Source organism: Athene cunicularia (assembly GCF_003259725.1).
Source record: "Athene cunicularia isolate RWA chromosome 5 unlocalized genomic scaffold, athCun1 chr5_part3, whole genome shotgun sequence".
NCBI classification, from domain to species: Eukaryota; Metazoa; Chordata; class Aves; order Strigiformes; family Strigidae; genus Athene; species Athene cunicularia.
In genome coordinates this window covers 3,520,064-3,540,094 of record NW_020799103.1, presented here as the reverse complement: position 1 = coordinate 3,540,094, position 20,031 = coordinate 3,520,064, and the positions used below count along the sequence as shown (strand labels likewise).

The following is a 20,031-nucleotide window of genomic DNA, read 5'->3' as shown; positions in this document are numbered from 1 at the left end:
AGAGAAATTAGAGGGGAAAAGATTAAAATTTACAATCTGGGATTTGTAGGTAGACCTGGAACAGCGGCAAACACTCCTGTACAGACACCAGGGGACACCGATTGGCAGTATTTTAATCTCCAATTAATTAGCACTCTCCACATCTACTATCTCCAGCACAAATAAAGTCGCTCAGTGACTTCAATAATTTTGTTTCCAATCCCCACCATGGTTCTGTTTGAGATAGATCATGCTTTTATGATGAAGATAATTCCATAGCTCAACTTGCTTTGGGCACGTTTTCCTTGCAAACTGGGATATGACTACATATGTACCTTTGGCTGCCTGCACAGTCTTTCTCTTGACTTTCCACAAGTCTCCACCCTCTTTAATCAGGGTATTTCTTCATTTAATGGCCAGCGCAGTGCAGCCTCAGTAATCAGTAACTTCAGCACTGATCGCAGGACTAACACCCACCTTCCCACTATTTAACCACAAAGCAAAAAAATTCAGCAACAATTTCATTTTTTTTTTTTTTTTTTTTTTTTTTTTTTTAAATTGTTAACATAAAACTCTAGTTACAGGTTGGAGGCTTATCTTATTTTTGTACCTCCAGGGTTCTAAGGTTATACAAGGACCAGTGTGTATGCAGACCAGAATTCATACAGGGATTTTTTGTTTCTCTTGCTTATGACCAAACAAGGGATAACTGTCATCAGCTACCCCTCTGCTATTTCTTCATTTCAGTAACAATGCACTGGCCCTGATAAGTATTCAGCCACAGCGTATCTGCTTTGAAAAACAAAGCTGCTCTCCCATACCCTCTGTAAATGATTTGAGGAGGTTTACACCTCAGTTCAAACATCTGTAGCTACAAATCCACCCCCACATGCTCACACTTTGTGTTTACAAATGCAAGAACTTGGATTTAAGCACAACACAGCCCTGCAGTGTATCCAAGTCTCTAGACTTTTATGCCCTACATACACTGTGGAATTTCCACTGTGCATACAAAATTATTCATGACAGAAACATCGAAGGACCACCCTCCCCCTCCCTCTGTGAGAATACCAATGAGAAAAATAGAAGAGGTTTTCTTTTCCTTCCTGATCACTGTGAGGAAAAGAAATATAAAACCAACATGTATGGGGGAGGGGAAGGGAGAGTCGATGCAAAATGTTGAAGACCAGGGGTGCAAGTACATACTTGTATTAACATCTTCCATCCCTGGAGCTGCAGTAATTTGCATGACATTATCTACCTGGGATGTTGCTATGGTTATCACCATACATAAGTAATTACCAGGGCAAATTGCACGTACAGCGCACAGATGCATGCTGTCAGAAGCAAAGGATCTTTTTATACACTTCAAAATGTAAATGTTTGAAAAAACACCAATCACAAAGATTCCTCATAAGAGAAAAACTTCAGGATTGCTCCCAAGTGATCTAACGTTGTTAACTATGCTTATTGACAACAGTACCTTAAGGGCCAGCTCAGACCATGCCCAAGTGAGGCCGACACTGCACAGGCTCAGTAAATCAATAGAAACAGTAATCAGTAGTAGTACAGGAAACAAATCAGTAGAAAAAGTAGAAAGTCCCTGCCCAAAGAGTTTACAGTGCAATTAGATGAGAAATGTACAGAGCAAGAGAAGTGGTGTATCACACAGAGCAAACAAGGTTGTCAACCTCATGGTATTGGCATGATTATTTTGGGTAATTATGTCACGAAACTTGCTTCTGGAAAGCTAGGCACAGAAAGACCAAAAAAAGGGAGGAGGGAGTGTTGTAGACTATATCCATACAAAACAAAAGGGACATGGTGTTGTGATGAAGCAGCTAGTCAGGACAGGCCAAAACCAAGTCTAATCAAAGTGGTTCTCTGACAGTTCCCCCATTTCCCCTCTTGCAATGTTTCTGCTGCTGTTTGCAGGCTGGGATCTGATTGTGCTCTGATCTCTTAACTTCTAGTTTTCCACAGGAGCCGAGGCAAAAGTTACAGTCCATCTACTGCTGTACACCCAAGCTGAAGAGAGCGATTAACACCTAGCAGAATTTGGCTGAATGTACAGAGTGTCTAATGCTAGATCATCCTAAATAAATTAGACATAAAAAGCTCATTCTGAAATACTGTTAACATTTCCAATAAAATACAGCAGCACTGTATAGAAATAGCTTGAGCTTCAGTCTATTGATGCCAATGGAAATTTTTCAGCAACTGTGATGAAGGTGTTCTGTGCATTAAGGAAAATACAAGGTTTAAAAAAATAGTGCTGTTATGATCTGAGTAAAGCATATTAGGCTAACTGGAATGTAAAATATAAATCTGGAAAATTCAAAATAGGTTTTTATAATTTACTTTGAGGTGACATACATTAGTCTCATATTCATCCAAACCAATCATATCTTCCGTGTACAGAGGGATACTATATTTTAGTTGTTCTGGGTTTACAGAATGTACTAGAATCAAGGAGAAAAACTGTTATATTTTCCATTTGTATCTTCTCTGAAAAACAAGTTCTTTTGCTTAGAAACCATTTGCTTCTCACAGACATTTATCTTTACCTCCTAATAACATTAACAGAGCTATCAAAGATCACCATTCTCCCTGAGCTGCAGAATACATGCTGAAATAGGCTCTAGTCCTAGATACAGCCTTTCAGAGTTCTCCCTGGGAAACCCAGCAATCGGCCACCCCAACCCTAAGAACGATGGTACTTCCCTAAACTCTCCACCAGTAAGTTAAGATCACTCGTGTTTCAGCATCCAGCCCCAGAAAACCATCATTCCCTGATAAGGAAGCGCCACCATGAGAACCTGGACTGCTGAGTTAAATCTACTCTCTCATTCTTCCAGGTTGCCTCAGGGGACCGTTAATCACAGCCACACGAGACTCTGAAATTTACTGGATTTGTTGATGAGAAAAGCAATGAGTGTATCAGTGATTTATCTATTTATATAGGGATCTCTCTGTAAATGGAACCAAGCTCCAGGAGGTACTGTGTGTGAGCAGGAAATAGACAAATGAAATTTGCAAAGGACAGAAGAAGAAGTGTAGACGCCAGGATAAGTGCATCTTTGCGTGATGGTTAGGGATGCTGCACAGTCCGTAAAGATTTAGATGAGGGAGAAGATTACAAAGCAGTTTTGCAGGCTGACTTTTTAACTAGAGATATTTGCACTCTAAGAACTGTTAGGTGCTACATTACTCTTACTTTCACCATATCCTTTCAAACTCAGCCTTTAGACCTGAATCTCATTCTCATTTTAATATGGACTTCAAATTTAAGTAAGAGTATGCAAAGGTCCTTAATTAGAAAGCTACACTATGACACCATCAAGTATTTTGACTATTTTAGCAGATGGGACTCAAAAAACATACTAATAGAGATTATATGCTCTGAGAAGAGTTTTGCAGTTGAAAGCATGACAAGAACTGGTATTAGCCAGCAAGCAGTCAGAAAACATGGCAACCCTTAGAGATCATTTACATGCCCTCAGGAAAGGCACAGTTAATATGTCCAGAAATAGTGATGCAAGATATAAGCGTACCCTCATCAGGATAAATGCAGACTGAAGACAAAGTAAGATATGAAACAAGTCATCTCAGGCTTTATCCAGGTAACTGCACCCACATGATACTTACAGCTACAACATGCCGGTCATATTTCATACAAAATAGTTTGTTGACTGTAAATTTATCAGTGAAAGGGAAAGTAAATATGTGAAGAGCAAAATGCAAGATGGAAAAAGTGAGATAAATATTGTTAGATTCAAAGGAAAAATGCTATAAACAGTAAGCAAAGCTCTTTGATTTGCACTGTTTTCCAGCCCATAAAACCCTAATATCTGCCAGCGTTTCATTAAAAGCTTATAAACTACCCAGCATGCCTGCTGCTGCATAAATGTATTGCTAAAAAACATTGTCGATGTTGCAGACCTGGTATTTTGCAATGTTTCAAAGAAACCTTGTGTGTATAAAACGCAGACGCATTACTGAAAGAAGTGTGGATTACGAAAATAGCACCTTAAACTCTAAACCTAATTAATATTAATCATTCAGTAGCAGTAGGTTTCTCTCAGGAGAGATGTTCATAGTAATGCTACTAAAACAGAAAATACCAATGCTTCAGAGAAAATTATACAGTATTTTAAGAAACAAGTGTTGTGGATAAAGGATTCAAGAGAAAACTTCTACCACTTATGAATTCAGTAAAAGGAGTAGAAGGCATGACTTTTCAGAGGATTAAGAGTTCAAGGTGTTTGATGAGGTCACAATAGCACAATGGCAAAATCTGTAAATGTTAATCTGAGTGATACAACAATCTGGCAACACTGACTGACCAGATCAACAACTGCGTTGACTAAACGTGCAATCTATTCTCAGCATTAAAATCTAAGACTTCAGCCCTCTAAGGACAAGTAATGGCAGTATTTTTCCTTTTCCACAAAAAGTCACATTGGATCAATCAGATTTTTATTGTTATTACCAATGGTCCCAAACCAAGTCTGGAGGGATCAGAACATTCATGATTTCCCGTTTTTCGTGAGATCACCGTATTTCAGGGCTCACTCACACCTGAACCCAAACACAGGGCAAAATTAAAATGTTCTGATGGCCAGAACCCATATCCCTGAGGCAAACCCTTTCAGTGCCTGGAGGCTTTCAAATGAATGACCGTGTATGCACTTAGCCCATTCTGCACTGCTATTACTGTAGCTTTTCTCACAGAAGCAACTCCAAATTGTTCTGACAACAGAACATATAGATTCAATTGCCATATCCCTCAAATAACTTCATATTCCTCTGCTATTAAGATCAAACATCAAGCTGATGTTTGATTACAACACTGATGGGGTGAACAGGCAGTAAAACACCTGTTATCCATGCAAATGACTTACCTCTTATCTAGCAGCACACTCCAGCACCATATGGATTGAGAAGGTAAAAATTCAGCACAGCCTCACCTCAGAATACCATTAGAAACAATATTATAGATGTAGGAATCGGGGACTGAGACACAAAAAAAAAGCCGTATCTGAATTATTGCACAAATATGAGATTCCTGAATACGTTAATGAAAACTTTGTTTTACAGGTATGCTTAATACAAAACCCCCCCCAAACAATAAAAGCATTGCATCTCACTAACTTTGCAAACTCAAACACAGCTGGTATGATCAGCTGAAACATTTCAAGCTGTCATGGGCACATCACAGCTCTCACCAAAACCTCACTCGCTCAGGTGCAGACACACAGACACACCCAGAGGACAGTCAGTCCAGGCCTAAAGCAAAGGGCACCTCTTGTGACTCAAGTGTGAGGGTGCAGCAGCGTTGCACTCTGCCTAGACTTGTTGGTAACAAACCAACATATTTGACAGTCTAAATGTTTGACATCTGCTACTCTCACCAATGGTTCTGAGGCAAAACTACCCCTAGTCCTGCATGGCTCTCGTTCGCACTTTACACAAGTCATAAAAGGAAGAAAACAGCAAATACGGAAGCCTTTGACAGCACTTTTTTGTTGTCGTTACAGCCAAGCCATGTGCTAGGCATAGTTCAGCTACGCACAAGGTTTAGGTCAAAAGGATGTCTGCCAGGGTAACAACAGCAGAAGGGTGGCTGTGGTGTCAGTGTTAGTGGTACAGCCAGAGGCCACATCATAAATACAGTTCATATACCCTGTGGACCAGGCTGACAAACCAGGCATCGCAATTTGAAACCAGTAGTAGCCACATGTCCAAAGTAACAACGGACAAACAAGCCCCAGCGGTGACGCTTATCTGCACAGTTTGGTCATATAGTTTAAAATACGGCCCCTACAACAGGATCATTAACGTACAACACGCTGCATAGAATGACAGTCCTCCCTAGTAGTGAGTTAAGGATGTAACATCGGAAAAGGAATTACACTAGGTGCAAATTTCAAATACCTCTGTCTAGAGACTTTTAGAGTCTCGAGTAAAATAAATTGCTATTTAAGGAAAAACTGAAACTTTTTATCTGCTGAATGATTTGGGCTTTCTCTCTCCTGCAGCTTTCGGGATCCCGAGCTTGCTTCCCTTACAGTGACAGTGACCATGCTACGATAAATATTCTCTACCACAGTGCTGACTACCTTTCTTTTTTTTTATGTTTTTTTGGGTATCAGCTTGCTCTAACACTCAAGCCAAAGCCACAGGGTTTTTAAGCTTGTAGCCTTATTGTTCTTGCCTTGAAAAGAAAACAACCACGCTTTTGTCCTTTCTGAACAAATTTAGGATGACAGCAGAAACCGTCAACCGGGTAACTCTGGATGAACAAGCTGCAGGACGGGGTAACGGAGATCAGGAGCGAGCCGCTCTCCGTGCCGCCGCCTCGCTCAGGCCGCGCGGTGACCGAGGCCGCCCGTTCCGCGCTCCATCAGCTCATCACTTTCGCATTTTTCTCTCCTGCCTTTTCTGGCCCTACAGCAGTAAGCCTCGAGGAGGGAGCTGCTCTGTGGTGCTGTGCCCGGTGCTGGGCAGACACGGACCTCACCCGCTGCTGGAGGGCTTTGCTGCTACAGCTCCTTACCTCTGGGTCACTGCTGGACTGTATTAGCGTGGATCAAGTTTAAACCATTTCTTCTTTACAGTTCCATCTAGAAGTCCACTTGAAGCCATCTTCCCCCAGCATTTCCACGTGTGACATCTTTACCCACTGACTTAGAGCGTTGCTCTTGCTTCCGCTCTCCTCTTTACACCAAGAACAGAGTCTGTGCACAGTTGCCTTCTTCCTCCTTTATACTAGGGAAGTCAGATCACTGATTAGAATCAAGTTTAACAGTCGTTTAAGAAAGATCCCTTTATGTCGTTCGTAACAAGAAAATTGTCTAAAATACCTGCATGTTCTCAGTAAGGTTACCTTTGCCTTTACTTCCCTTCCATAGGGAGTGGTGCTTACTCATTGTATATCTGCCTAGTTCCATCATAAGCTCTTAGTGAGATACTGTACTGACTAACCTTTTGATACTTCTGGAAGCTGTCACTACTATTGTATCTTGGTGAGTAAACAGACATTAATATCAGAAATTACCAATTTCATCAAGGAGCAGCAAAAGAAACTATGTTCTCAGCATGCACAATCTATGGCTTAGATTCTCATAAAACATATCACTAAAATGAACATGCCTTTTTAAAATTGGTCTACTCTTACAACAGTATAGATACTTCAGCTGGGGATATGATTTAACAATAGAGGTGGTTTTAAACAGTTTTTACAAACGTTCACTCAGCAAGGGAGGAAGCTTAACTTTTAGTCATCGCTGTGTGCACCTTGAGGAGTCCTATGGGAAAGTTTCATAACTTTCAGCACTTCCTAACCTTGTAATTTCAGATAGTGTACTGGGAAGTAGAGGATTTTCAAAACATTTCAGTTTCTTCATTTTAGTGTGGTTTAATAATCAGATATGCTGGAAAAAAAACAGTTTCGTTATGAGCAACCTCTGCAGTGAGGGTTACAAATAGTGTAACTTCCCAGCAAGTGGCTGGCTTTTAGGAAGAAGACAGATTTAATGAGAAGATATTTTTAAATGCTTTCTGGGAGAAGACAAGAACATATGGTCTGCTGCTCTAACCAAAGTGCATGCTGCTGCATTTGTAAGTTATTTTACCTTGCTTCATAAAGGTGGCAGCACGTTACACATCCCAATGACCAGTGCTGGGATTGGAATCCCAGGGCTAGACAGGAGTAATGCAAAGCTACTCTCACCTTCTTCCAGCAAGCAAAAAGGAACTAGCTAGTATACAGAAAAAGCCCTGCAAACTCAACTACCTGTAGCCTTAGTGGAGGAGCAGCTGCACAGTATGATCATGGCACATACCAGCCCATAATCATATTGTGACCTGGGAGTGCACCCGCCCTTGCAACAGATTCATTGATGGGCATCCCTTCTCCAAGTCCTCCCACACCTGACAAGGGAAGAAATGCACATTGCCCACCCGTGTGCGGTACCACAACTCACCTGGCTTTGGAGAAGCATGACATAATCCTGGTGCAGCACCCCAGGCTGCACTAAGGGACTGGAGATGGGCTAAGGGAGGCAGTGGGGCTGGAGTCCTCTAAACCTTCTCCCTGCCGTTTGTGATGGGCCTGCCATTTTCAGAGAACATAGAAGATGGTTACAGATCCTCACAATCTCGATCATGCAAATTCAGTTATTCATAGCAATATTGAATAGAGGCATAGCCTTTAAAATAATCTGCAAAATACAAGAAAGTCTTAGCCAGTAGGACAGCTTTATAAGTTTTGGACACTCAGTTTTTGTGGAAAATCAGGGCCAGATAAAGATTGCTAAAATTGTACTGACATGCAGTTTGTTTTTCTGTCAACTCTTAAGGATGCTGGTCTCTCTTTACAGGAAGATTGTGGATAGAATAGATGACAACAAAGATGGCTATCTCACAACAGAGGAATTGAAAAACTGGATTAAACGGGTACAGAAACGCTATATCTATGAAAATGTGGCTAAAGTTTGGAAAGACTATGATCTAAACAAGGACAATAAAATTGCCTGGGAGGAATACAAACAAGCCACATATGGTTATTATCTAGGTAAGATAACATTTTCAGATTATATACTCAAAGACTACTGAGACTGTAAGGCATGATTTCATGCCTTACAGTCAACAGGAGTTTGGTGTCACATTTAGGCCTTGAAAATCGCATTAAAATTTATGGCTACTCAGAGGTCAAAAGCACTTCTTAGTTGTTTATTACAGCCATTTCCACATGGGTCACCAGAACACAGAAGGCTTTGTAGAGGGATTTTTAAATGTGCTGACAAAGATGAATTAAAGTCTCCTTCAGTTAGAAATATATATATTTTTTAACATTAAAAATGGTACTTAAAAATAATATATTGTATAATTTACCAGTATTTGTTAATTCAGTCTCTCTAAACTCTTAGTATTCTAGATGCTAAAAATTTAGGCTGGATCTAAAAAGTTATTAAAATAGTTCTTGCAGAATAATAACATGCTCCAGACCGTGACAACTGCAAATGGAAATCCGTAACAAATAATACAAAAGAAACGTGTTAAAAGAAATACTTGAAATTTTTTTTTCCCCCCACATACATTCCCTTTGCTTTTTATAACTTAATGAAGGGAAAGGAGGACAAGAAATAACTTAAGAAAAAAGAGCAGTGCTGACAGAACGACAGATTGGTATTACTTGGCCATTTCTACTGGAAATGAGAAGACTACCTACCGTAGAGGCAGTTTCTGGAGCAAGCTTCCAGTAGCCATAATAATTCCAAAGTCTACCTTAGATTAAAATGGAGCTTAGTACATTTGTAGACGGTACTATTTCCACACAATCCCTGAGAAGGGAGCCCTCCTCAGCCCTTTGTCTTTGCTCTCTAATCCAGGATATTCAGACGACAGCTACTACGTTGTGGTCTTGTGTTAATGCACACTTAAAATTCCCATTCGTGATTCCTGGCCTAGTCTCTCTCAACTGTGTTTGTCTCCCAACATGTGAATTATGAAATTGTCATGAGTATTTTTCATGTTTGAAGTCAGTTTAGTGATCCTATTTTAAAAATTATATCAAATACCATTCATTTTACGCCACTGAACACCCTGAAAAAATGTCATTGTTTTAAACTGAAAATAATTGTTAGGTTCCCTGTAGCAGGGGCGTAGTAGTTAGATAATTTCAGTCAGTCTGCCAGCTTCTGAAACTACTTTGCTTTAGTTTGCTTGCTTTTTGAAACTGAAAAGTTGTGTAGCTCATACTGATTCCTAAGAAGAATAAAACTTCTGTGAATGAGATCTACCCCAAATACTGCCTAAGCAGTGCTTGTAAAAGCATATTAAAAAAAAAAATAAAATCTGTGAAGTATGATGTACAATACTGCAAAATCCATTACCCTAGATTCCAACAGAAGGCTTACTCAGACATTTACTTATACTACTAAGTCACCTTTAAAAATCAAACCAAGTGCTTGACCTCAAAGGAGAGAAGTTCCATTTTAACAGAGCAGCTATTCTGGCAATAAGCCTTTGTATTAATAGTCTCTAACAGCAAATTGCGGTGCGTCTTTGTGGTAATACACCTGAGAAGGAATACGGTTTTGAGATCGTCTTGATTAATTTACAGAAAATCCAGAAGAATTCCAAGATGCAACTGATCAGCACAGTTTTAAAAAAATGCTGCCCAGAGATGAAAGACGATTCAAAACCGCAGATCTGGATGGAGACTTAGCTGCCACTCGTGAAGAATTCACCGCTTTCCTTCACCCAGAAGAGTTTGAGCATATGAAAAACATCGTTGTCTTAGTAAGCAGAGCAAAACCAATTACGTTATTTTTACTTTTATTTTTTGGATGAGCTTTGAAAAGCTTCTCTAACCTTTCCATGTAGGGTTTAGAAAGACACACACACGTAATAGCCAAGTGGGGGAACAGAGAGGGATGCCTTTCCTGAAATTCACCTGATTTAGAGCTCTCAGTATAAAAAAAGACTTATTAAATGCACTTCAACAGCTCCTAGATGGACTCAAGAAACAGTGTTGGGGCACAGGCTTACACCAAAGTAAAAGGAAGGGTATGCTGACATGGAGCAGTTAAGTGTTTGATGCAAGCTTATATCTGCCTCTGGCTTAAACCTTAAGCATGGTGTCCAGTTCATTCATTCAGGGAATTTTTTCCATGTGAAAGGATATTTGTATATTCATTGTGTAAACAACAATCACACTGGATTCAGTGAGAGTACATTTGCCTGTGTACAAGGGCAGGTCAAGGCCTCAAAACCTGAAATGATCAAAAGAGGCAAGCAGCCAGAATTGTCAGTTCTCTCTTGATTACTTTGATGCAAAACTATTTTCCAGGAAACCTTAGAAGACATAGATAAAAATGAGGATGGTTTTGTGGATCAAGATGAGTACATTGGTAAGTGTTGAGATTTATTTCTTGTACAACCTCCAGTCCATTTGTCCATGTTCTCCCAAATTTGCAGCAGTAGTAACAACGCTAAGATGAACGTTTCTGTGTTCCAGTTCAACAATTTTAAATCAACCCACCAACCCAGGAGGTTTAATTTCATTTTAGGCAGATAGCAACATCACTGGCAAAAGGTTCCTCACACTTTACAGCACAAGATTCTCCTCTTATTCTTGTATAATTTGTCTAAGAAGGTCTGGAATATTTTTCATGACAGGAATACTCTATATATTTGACCACATTAACAGCTTTTTGAAGGCATTGTTTAGAAACACAGGAGGATCACAGAGTGAATTAGTCTCTTCCCAAGTTTCAATTGTACTTGACTATGCAAGATATCTGGGAAGCACACACTGCAAAAAAGAAAATTCCCCTTTTTTCCACTAGCTACTTTCTTAATTTAATTAGTAAGTAAAACCCCATACTTCTCTAACGATTTGTATGGTGATGCCATTATGTTTCTTCTAGAAATAGAAATGAACTGTGTAAAAATAGCACTAAGATTTAAGATTCTCAAAGAAGTTGTGATGTGCGTGAAAGTCAGTTGCGCATTGCTTCAACGGCAGTAAGAGAACAAAATCAACAGCAGATCAGTCCCAGTTAATTGCACAAACTTCAGTCACACTAGGCAGTTAACTGCTGTCTTGCACTTACACCTGTGCAGCCAAAACAGAAGCAGGACTGTAGATCAGCAGTACATAATATGTTTTAGCCTTTTGAATCACTATGCTGATGCCAAAAGCTAACTTCTCCCACTGCACTGACTTTGATGTTTCAAATCAAGAAAGTAGCACCAGGAAAGCATTAGTGCAAACTCAGATGAATCTTTCTGTTTCTAGTGGTGCTATAAAGATCACTTCACATATAATCAGGAACAATATACACACGTTAATTAATGGCAGGGGGGTTCTATTCCTTGTAAATTATATTTAGCCTCAGAATGTGAATGCTATTCATTTATGACTGAAATAACAGAGCAGCATAATTTCCACAGTAATTTCAGTTCATTCAGTGACATTACCTACATATAATTATAAGGTAATTGTCAACATTTGTTACCATGTGAATGCTGGTTTTTCTTGTCTTCTATAGATAGGAACATAGAATGTTCTAGTCACGATCACCCCACATTGGCAAGGATGATAAAAATCAAATTGACAGGACATGTCAGTTGCTTCAAATAAACAATATAATTTGCACTTTTAAAAATGAAAAAAAGAAAGTGAATGTGTTGTCTGAAGTTTTCTTCACGAGTTGAGGAAAACTATGCTTAAATATTCCTACTTCCCTTTTTCAGATGTAACATTTTTAAATTTTTGATGAAGCTGGTGTTAAAAAACAAGGAGAAAACTAAATCTCTTCGTAATTATTTTATAAGGAACCACATAAAGAAGTCCAAAAATTTCAGTCTCTAGATCAGATATTTGATAGGGAATTTTTCTGAAAGTTATAGAAAAATTCCTCTCTCCTCCCTCCTATTTTGTCTTTTACAAAATTTGGTTTAGATTTTGCACAAGCAGTGAGCAAAATATCCCTAGTCATGTTAAGCAGAGAAAACTAAATTCTTATTGTGCATGAGCAGGTAACAGTATTTCAGGGACACTGTGCACAGTTCTACCAAAAGAGAACTTCAGCCTAGTGTACACGTTCACACTGCAGGGTCAGGGGAGGTTACTCCTAGATTTGAGACCAGCATTTATACTTCCTTTAGATACCAGCCAGCCTCTGGCCCTGCAACCATCCATGTGGGGTGCACTTTTCCTTAGCACATCCTCGAAAACCAAATAGAAAAGTGGAAGGGGCTTGAGGAATAAGCAGCCCTATTGAGTAGGAAACAATTGGGCACAGTGACCAGAAGAATAAAGTGGACACGCTGCTCATCTTATGGAAGGCACATGCTGTAAAGAACAGTTACACATCACTTGCTCTTAATAATCACTGCTACTCTCCCAACTCATTTTTATACAGATAGCCGCTGCCACGGTGGCATTTTCCTACTGATGCTTCTTAAATATAGCACAGGACTGATGTACAGAGCAGCTCATGTATGTAATCTATGCATCCTGTCACAAATGGTACTCCATCCCATGGTACCAGCCTGTGACAAGTGCACTCACTGCTTGTGGGTTCTCACACAGAATGCACCACTGATTCATGGCTTCTCCAAGTCTTTGTAGAAGAATACCTTCTACTAGAGTGTGCTGCAGCACCGCATGGTTAAAAAAGGACTCATCTGCCAAGGTGAATGTCTCACACAGCCCTCTCTAAAAGCAGGGCAAAAGTATTCAAGTTCCATTTAGCAATTTTTGTTTTCCTTAATGTCCACCTTTTGTTCCTTTAACCACTATCTGCTGGCTGGAGTCTGATCTTACCCACAAAAACATTTGCTGGCAGGGATAAGATAAATGTGCTGAGTTCTTTTTCCCCCCCTGTGACTGAGCCTAGCACTAAAGCTTATAATGGCTGTTCAACTAGAGATTTGTAACAGAATTTTTTTTGTTCTGAAATTCAGTGGATGATGACATTTCAACACATTCACCTCTCACGTTAGCCTCACCACTAGTGCATGGTTACGATACGAGGGTAATGTAAGAATGGACAGAATCACCAACAGTGAAGAAACAGACCTGAGAGAAGATACAAGCAGCTGCTTTATTTACACCGCACATTTCATTTTCTGCACAAAGAAATGCTGTGCAGAGAGTGAAAAGTTTAGTCTTCCTCTGAAGAACACTGTGCAAGCATCTTTAGTTTGTGCATAATTTGCAAATTAAATGCAACTTAAGTGAGACCTTTATTTCCTCTCCAGCTGATATGTTTGCAAACGAAGAGGGTGGACCAGAGCCTGACTGGGTGATTACAGAGCGTGAACAGTTTTCAGATTTTCGTGACCTCAACAAGGATGGAAAGATGGACAAAGAGGAGATTCAGCACTGGATTCTCCCACAAGACTATGATCACGCACTAGCTGAAGCCAGGCACTTAGTCTATGAATCGGATGTAGACAAGGTACTTAGTATTCTATTATACTTTTTAAAGTTATATAAGATGATGTGGGTTTTTTAAACATAGCAGCTTGCAAGAATTTATTCCTAATAATTTTTCTTATTAGTACACTTGAAATGGAGTTTTACAGGCTAGAATTGCTAGTGCATTAATGCCAATTTCAGTTGGTAGGGTTAGAATCACAAAAGTAGTAAAATACAGTTTATCAGCTCTAGAAGTCCCCTTTGCTTTCATTAGGTTAGATAAGAAATTATTACCATCTTGATCCTGGAAGTTTTAACACAGTAGAAATATTTTTTTTCCTTTTAAGAGTGGTCATGGCTTTTGTATATAATTTAGACTGCAAGAGAAAAATAAAAGATACATTACATGGAAGGTAGCATATAACTGTTTAGCAGCAAGTTGATTACAAAGAACTTTCAATTAGCAGTTTGACCCAGCTGAAGCGAGTGGAACTTCTGCCTTACACTGAGTCCAAATTTCACCCACCATGACAACTACAATGATTCCCAAACCTGCAGTCTGCTGCTTTGAAGAACTGTCTGTTTCTCAGGGCTCTTATAAGTCTGTGCTCGTTTTTCTTTTACTTAACTTTGAAAATGTTCTCACAGAGATTTTATTTTCCTCCCACCAGGATCAAAAGCTAACAAAAGAGGAGGTTCTAGACAACTGGAATATGTTCGTTGGAAGTCAAGCTACTAATTATGGGGAGGACCTCACAAGAAACCACGATGAACTATGATACAGTATACCAACCAGCATGCCACACACCTTTTCTCCATTTTACTGAAATCATCATGTCCATCCCCTTTTTTTGGGGAAGATGGGCAAGGGACACACTCACAACTGAATGACTTGCATTAATATATTTTTAACATGCCAGCTTATTACCTCAGAAACTGCATAGAAGTAACTTTTTACTCTTTTCACATGGTTAAATACAATATCTAATTACTACAGTTCTATTATGGAAGAAATAAAAAGTAATTTTTCTTGATAGATTAGAGCCTTACTGGAAAAGGCACTTCTAAAAACATAAGGATTTTTGATAGTGAAATATTTTCTTCAAACACCCACTTTTAATATAGTGAAATTCAGCTAGGATTAGAAGGAAACCTAATGTTTAAACAGACTAAGTTATTTAGTCATCTTTTTTAATAGGATATAACAATTTAGAGTTATACTTTGACCCTCCTATCCAGAGAAAGGTTTGACACAAAATCAACAACCTTTTTTTCCACATACTTTTTCTCTCCCAGTTTGGGCCAGAGGTGCTGCAGAAGGTAGCCAGCAACCCTCTGGTTCATAGCTTTACAAGTGCAGGATGTACCACGGGCCCTTCTCTCTAACCCCCATCACAGTGCAGACACAGCACACGTGGCCCAACACCCTTTGCCGCATTCCTCGGCGAGGGTTGTGGAGTTCTTAGTGACAGCTGCTCCTTCTGACAACAGAATAGTGTAGAATTGTTTGTGGGCTGTTGGTTATGCTGTTTCCTGGGAGGAAATACACCACATGAAGCATAATTTATCTCACGCTTTTCGCACTTTACCCAAGCCACACTCTTGTTCACACAGTGTGAATGGCAGCAGTTCTGTGATGGAGAAAGAATGAGACATATCGCCCCCCTGGGCCTTCTGTCCTACCACGTGAGGACAGATTTATGTGGCTAAAGTTCTTGTTTTGTATGTATATACGTATAAGTACATGTTACTGAAGCAACTCCATGAAGACAGCTTTCCTTCCAAAGAAAGGGGTAAGCTTTCCACACAGGTGCTTTCTTTTATACTGTATAATGTGAGCTGTTACATGTATATTTTTTATATACCCAACTTAGATCTAAGTTTGGTTGTTTTTAAATGTACTGGTTTTAAAATTAAGCACAATAAAACCAATACGTGTTTTTGATACTATGAAGGTGCAATAACACTGATACAGACTAGCATAGAGAGATGATGTGAAAGCATAAACCAAGCCTTTTTAGACCATAGTTCCTAAAGCATGGGGTCAGTGGCAGCTCCTGCGGCACTGGGTGGTCATCTACAAACAGCAGCTGGATTTAAAGCAACAACTGTTTCTTCCACACATGAAAAAAAAATTCTAGAAGAGTCCAATATACATGGTTGCTATCACTAGAATTTGTTCTGAACGCTAATTCTAGAAGATGAGGGCTCCATACCAGGAGTTTCCTTCAAGGTTTAGTGTACAGCTTCACACACTGGTGAGCACACAACCATCCAGAGAGGAGCTCTGAGACTCCCAGGTTGTGATACACTGCAGCAATTCAACAAATCTGTGAAAATCATCATGAGACAATGCAGCACTGTGACCTCCATAAACAGGGTCAGTTTTATAAGGTCTTATAAAAACTGTGGTGAAATATTTTGCATCTTCCAGTTGAAAATAATTAAATCTAGATAACAGAGTCTGTCAGAGATTACATGTTCTTGCTAGCACAGTTATTAAGCTTTTGTTGTGCACTTCTTATGACATTGCCAGCAATGTCTGAAAAGTCCCTACCTCTTCCACTAACATACAGTAGGACAAATGTCATAAGACATAAGTGAACTGTTTTTTTGCTTTTCCAGTACTCTCAAGTTAAATAAATACCTAAATGCAGTATTATCTGAGAAACAATAAAATTGTATCTTGGCACATGCAAAAGATTATCTGTTTTGTTTATGACTTGGATTTGGAAAGGTTTATTGTATTCAGTGATCCTAACAATCTTGAGAACTGGGGGGTTTCTGTAGTAGTCCTTCCATACTAAAATTTATCATTTTTGTATTTTAGTAACAGAATTGCAATACTCTCTGCACTCAGATTATCTTCTGCTGTTTCAGGAAACAATACCTTAAAAGACCTCACAAAAAGGCTTGTTTCCTGCATGTGAAACTGCAGCTCAGATTGGATACTAAGCCAAGGATTTTCAGTGAAGCCCAAGGGAAGGTTGTTTGCTAAATCTTGTTGAAATTCAGTGGGAGTTGGGTGCTGAGACACTAAGCATCATTGCCTTCAGCTAAATATGACACTTCCAAATCCATTGCATACTGTCCCAACAAAAAGCTGCATCTGAGCCTTGACAAGCAGTCACATTTTCTTCCACATTACTCAATGAATTTGGAATAGAATTAGCATCACATGAGAGAGAAATCATGTTCCCGTGTTTGTTCTCGATTCCTATTAATGCTTGGAACACATTGGGCATTTTCCTATTAATCCATACTTACATGAGTAAGAATGCTGAAATCAATGGAGTTATTCATGCAAGCAGGAACTGGAAATTTAGACCAGTAGTATTTTTAAATCTTTTACAAAAAGAATAGTACTCAGGCAGATTATATCCAGCTACGAAAAAGGCAAGCACGCCAATTAGAATGAGGTTAAAATTAACCAAATTATTTATCAATAATGGGTAATCAATAGGCCATATTAAGATTAGAAGCTTTTTTAATAAAGAAGAATATAGAACCATTTTTTTTAGAAAACAGAGTATCACTGATACGATATCTCTCTTAAATGAGCTACCCTCTTTTTTTATGCAGCTCTTTTAGAGTGTTTTGCTTCCCAACATTCAGTTACACACAGCACATTCGTGCACTGAATTTTCCTTTCAAGCTCAATGCACTAAGGAAGAGTAACTCCAAAAGAGACTAGAGCTTCTGGGTTTAAATTTAACACTATTTAAGGGACGCAAACCTTTGCTAGAGGATATAACTGTTAACGTTGTGATTTTTCAAACCTAAGGTTTCTAATGGGGTTTGACTGTTCCAGAGATAACATTTTTTTTCCTAGGTAACATATTTCAAGTCATATTATGAGCAAATGTTACAAAATTTTAGTGTAATGTGAAATACTGTAATGTCAGATAGCATTATTTATCTGCTTAATATGACTAAAACCATTAATTGCTGGGAGCCATACTTCATCCCAGAAACATGAAAATCCATTTTGTGCCTATCTTGTCAGTTATTGCCGATTTTCTTAATGAATTGTGATGTAGTGAAATTCTGTTGGGGAACGTGTTTATATATTTCCAACTGCAGGTTCTGTATGGTAATTCTGATTACATAGATCCTCCATTAACTCAATGTTTTCATTATGCCTATGGCACAACATATCAAAGGTGCATTTTTCTTACTTGGATATCTGGAATAGCCATTATTATTGCACATGCAGTTTTAATTATTAGACTTTATGAAAGGAACTAAGTGGCTAATGTTCATTGTCTTATATTTCCATTTAATGATTCAATCAGGTTAAATCTGTCTCCTATTCCAATCAAGGTACTGTACATAACTCCCTGAGGAAAGGAGAATGCAGCCCATGCTGATCTAATTACAGAAGTATCTTAACAATAGTAGCATAATGCTTTACTATATGCAATGCAGAAGTCCATTGTGATTCCAGTGAAATTAATGGCAGAACTCCTAGAGGGACTAAACCCTTGGCCACCCAAAGGCAAGCACAATATGATGGTGGGACTGGAGGCTAGAAATAACCTTACGACCATCAGATCCTGATCTCCTTACTACTACACACTAACTTTTAGGAATTTAGACTGATTCATACTCACATAGGGTAATTAACGCATCAGTTTAATTCATGAAAGACTGTGTCTAATGTTTTACTGGTCTGTTCAAGCAAACTTAGCCATTTTGTTGAGCAATGGTGGCATCTCTCCTAGACAGTAAGTTACTATTAGCACATGTAACTAGTTTTACAGGGAAACAGAAGGAGCCGTAGAAAACATTTCAAGGCCAAAGATTTTTGCAAAACCTGACCCGGCTTGTAGTCAAACATTTGGAAACATCCACCACTAATAAGCCATGTCCTTCTCTTTTTATCACTGCAATCTAGTGTGTGCTATATTCCATTTAATATGTCCAGCAAGAAGCATAGTAACTATATTCACCAATTACAAAGGAGGAATTTAGGATTATTTTCCACTGAAGATTCAAGGCACCGGTATGACTAATGTCCCTCAAACTCAAGTTCTGTACAGATTACTCCAGACGTGATGAATTTCAAAGCAACGTCAGAAAAAAAAGTTACCAGCTTTCCCATAGCGTGAAGGGACATACGTGCGTATGCGACACAACAGGCAATTTCACACCTGCATTCTGTCTCTCCACAGGATAAGGTAAAATATCTTCAACAGATGGGAGAATCTCTTCACTATGCCAGTGACAAGAATACAATTAGCATGTATACGCATTACTATTCCTATTGATAATTAAGGGATATCCATCTTCAGCACAAGTGTTGGTGCTGGTAAGGGCAGCAGAGTTCTGGAGCTCAGTTTCATATACTGCATCTTTGTCATTTTCCCTGTGGAAGATTTTATTTCGTCATTATAAAGTGTCCACATATGATCTGATTGGCTAACATTTGAAGTTTCAGTATTTGCTTAATGTTTTGTAGTTGCCCTCACGTTTGTGAGGTTGGCCACGTTTGTGGTGTGAACTCACCACATACCTGAAATTCCAGGACAGCTATATAAAAAAAGTCATGGCATGATACTGAATCTGTAATAAAGTGTGACACATACATTAGAAATGACAATGTTTCATCATATCAACAATAATTTAGATACACATCAAGATGCTTTCACAGTTAAGTGGGAAATTTTTTCTTTACACGGGAATAGCCTGACAACCTTTAAAATGAAAGTCCATTGGATCAATGGGTGTTACTTAATGAAAATTTGAAGACATACCTTAAAATCCTCAGTAAGGCTCCTTGGTGCTTTTGTGGCTGGTGTGACAGAAACATGAGTTGATAATCCCATTGCCACATTCTCAAACAGCTCTAGTACAGCACTGCCCAAGAAACAGCCATCACATAAGATGCTGCATTCATAGCCAACAGATTGCTGAGGTTTAGATAAAGTGTAAAAATAAAGCTACCCAACAGGCTGCTCCAGCATGCACTATCTTCTACCCGAGGCTGCTGTTGGGTTCTAAGGAAGTTTGATGGGTGCATGATAATGAACGCTGTGTTGGTCACCATGAATCCCACCACTGTGATTCAAGTTAACAAGTTGGTATCAAGGCCACAGTACCTGCGGGGGGGG

At 39.1% G+C, this 20,031-nt stretch overlaps 1 protein-coding gene across 1 annotated transcript; it reads left to right on the top strand.

Annotated features, from left to right (window-relative positions):
- The first annotated feature begins 7,876 nt into the window (after positions 1-7,876).
- Positions 7,877-16,069, top strand: RCN1 (reticulocalbin 1). The gene is made up of 5 exons (XM_026850893.1): positions 7,877-8,557; positions 10,109-10,287; positions 10,838-10,898; positions 13,759-13,958; positions 14,590-16,069. Exons 1-5 carry the CDS (start codon positions 8,344-8,346, stop codon positions 14,695-14,697), a joined length of 762 nt encoding a protein of 253 aa, XP_026706694.1. The 5' UTR covers positions 7,877-8,343; the 3' UTR covers positions 14,698-16,069.
- The last annotated feature ends 3,962 nt before the right edge of the window (positions 16,070-20,031 follow it).

What these genes read in the sequence shown, in the direction of transcription:
- RCN1 (XM_026850893.1), top strand. Translation starts at nt 8,344, where the DNA reads ATGCTGGTCTCTCTTTACAGGAAGATTGTGGATAGAATAGATGACAAC. An exon ending in CACATATGGTTATTATCTAG is followed by an intron (nt 8,558 to 10,108) that starts GTAAGATAACAT and finishes ATTAATTTACAG; the next exon opens with AAAATCCAGAAGAATTCCAA. An exon ending in GGATCAAGATGAGTACATTG is followed by an intron (nt 10,899 to 13,758) that starts GTAAGTGTTGAG and finishes TTTCCTCTCCAG; the next exon opens with CTGATATGTTTGCAAACGAA.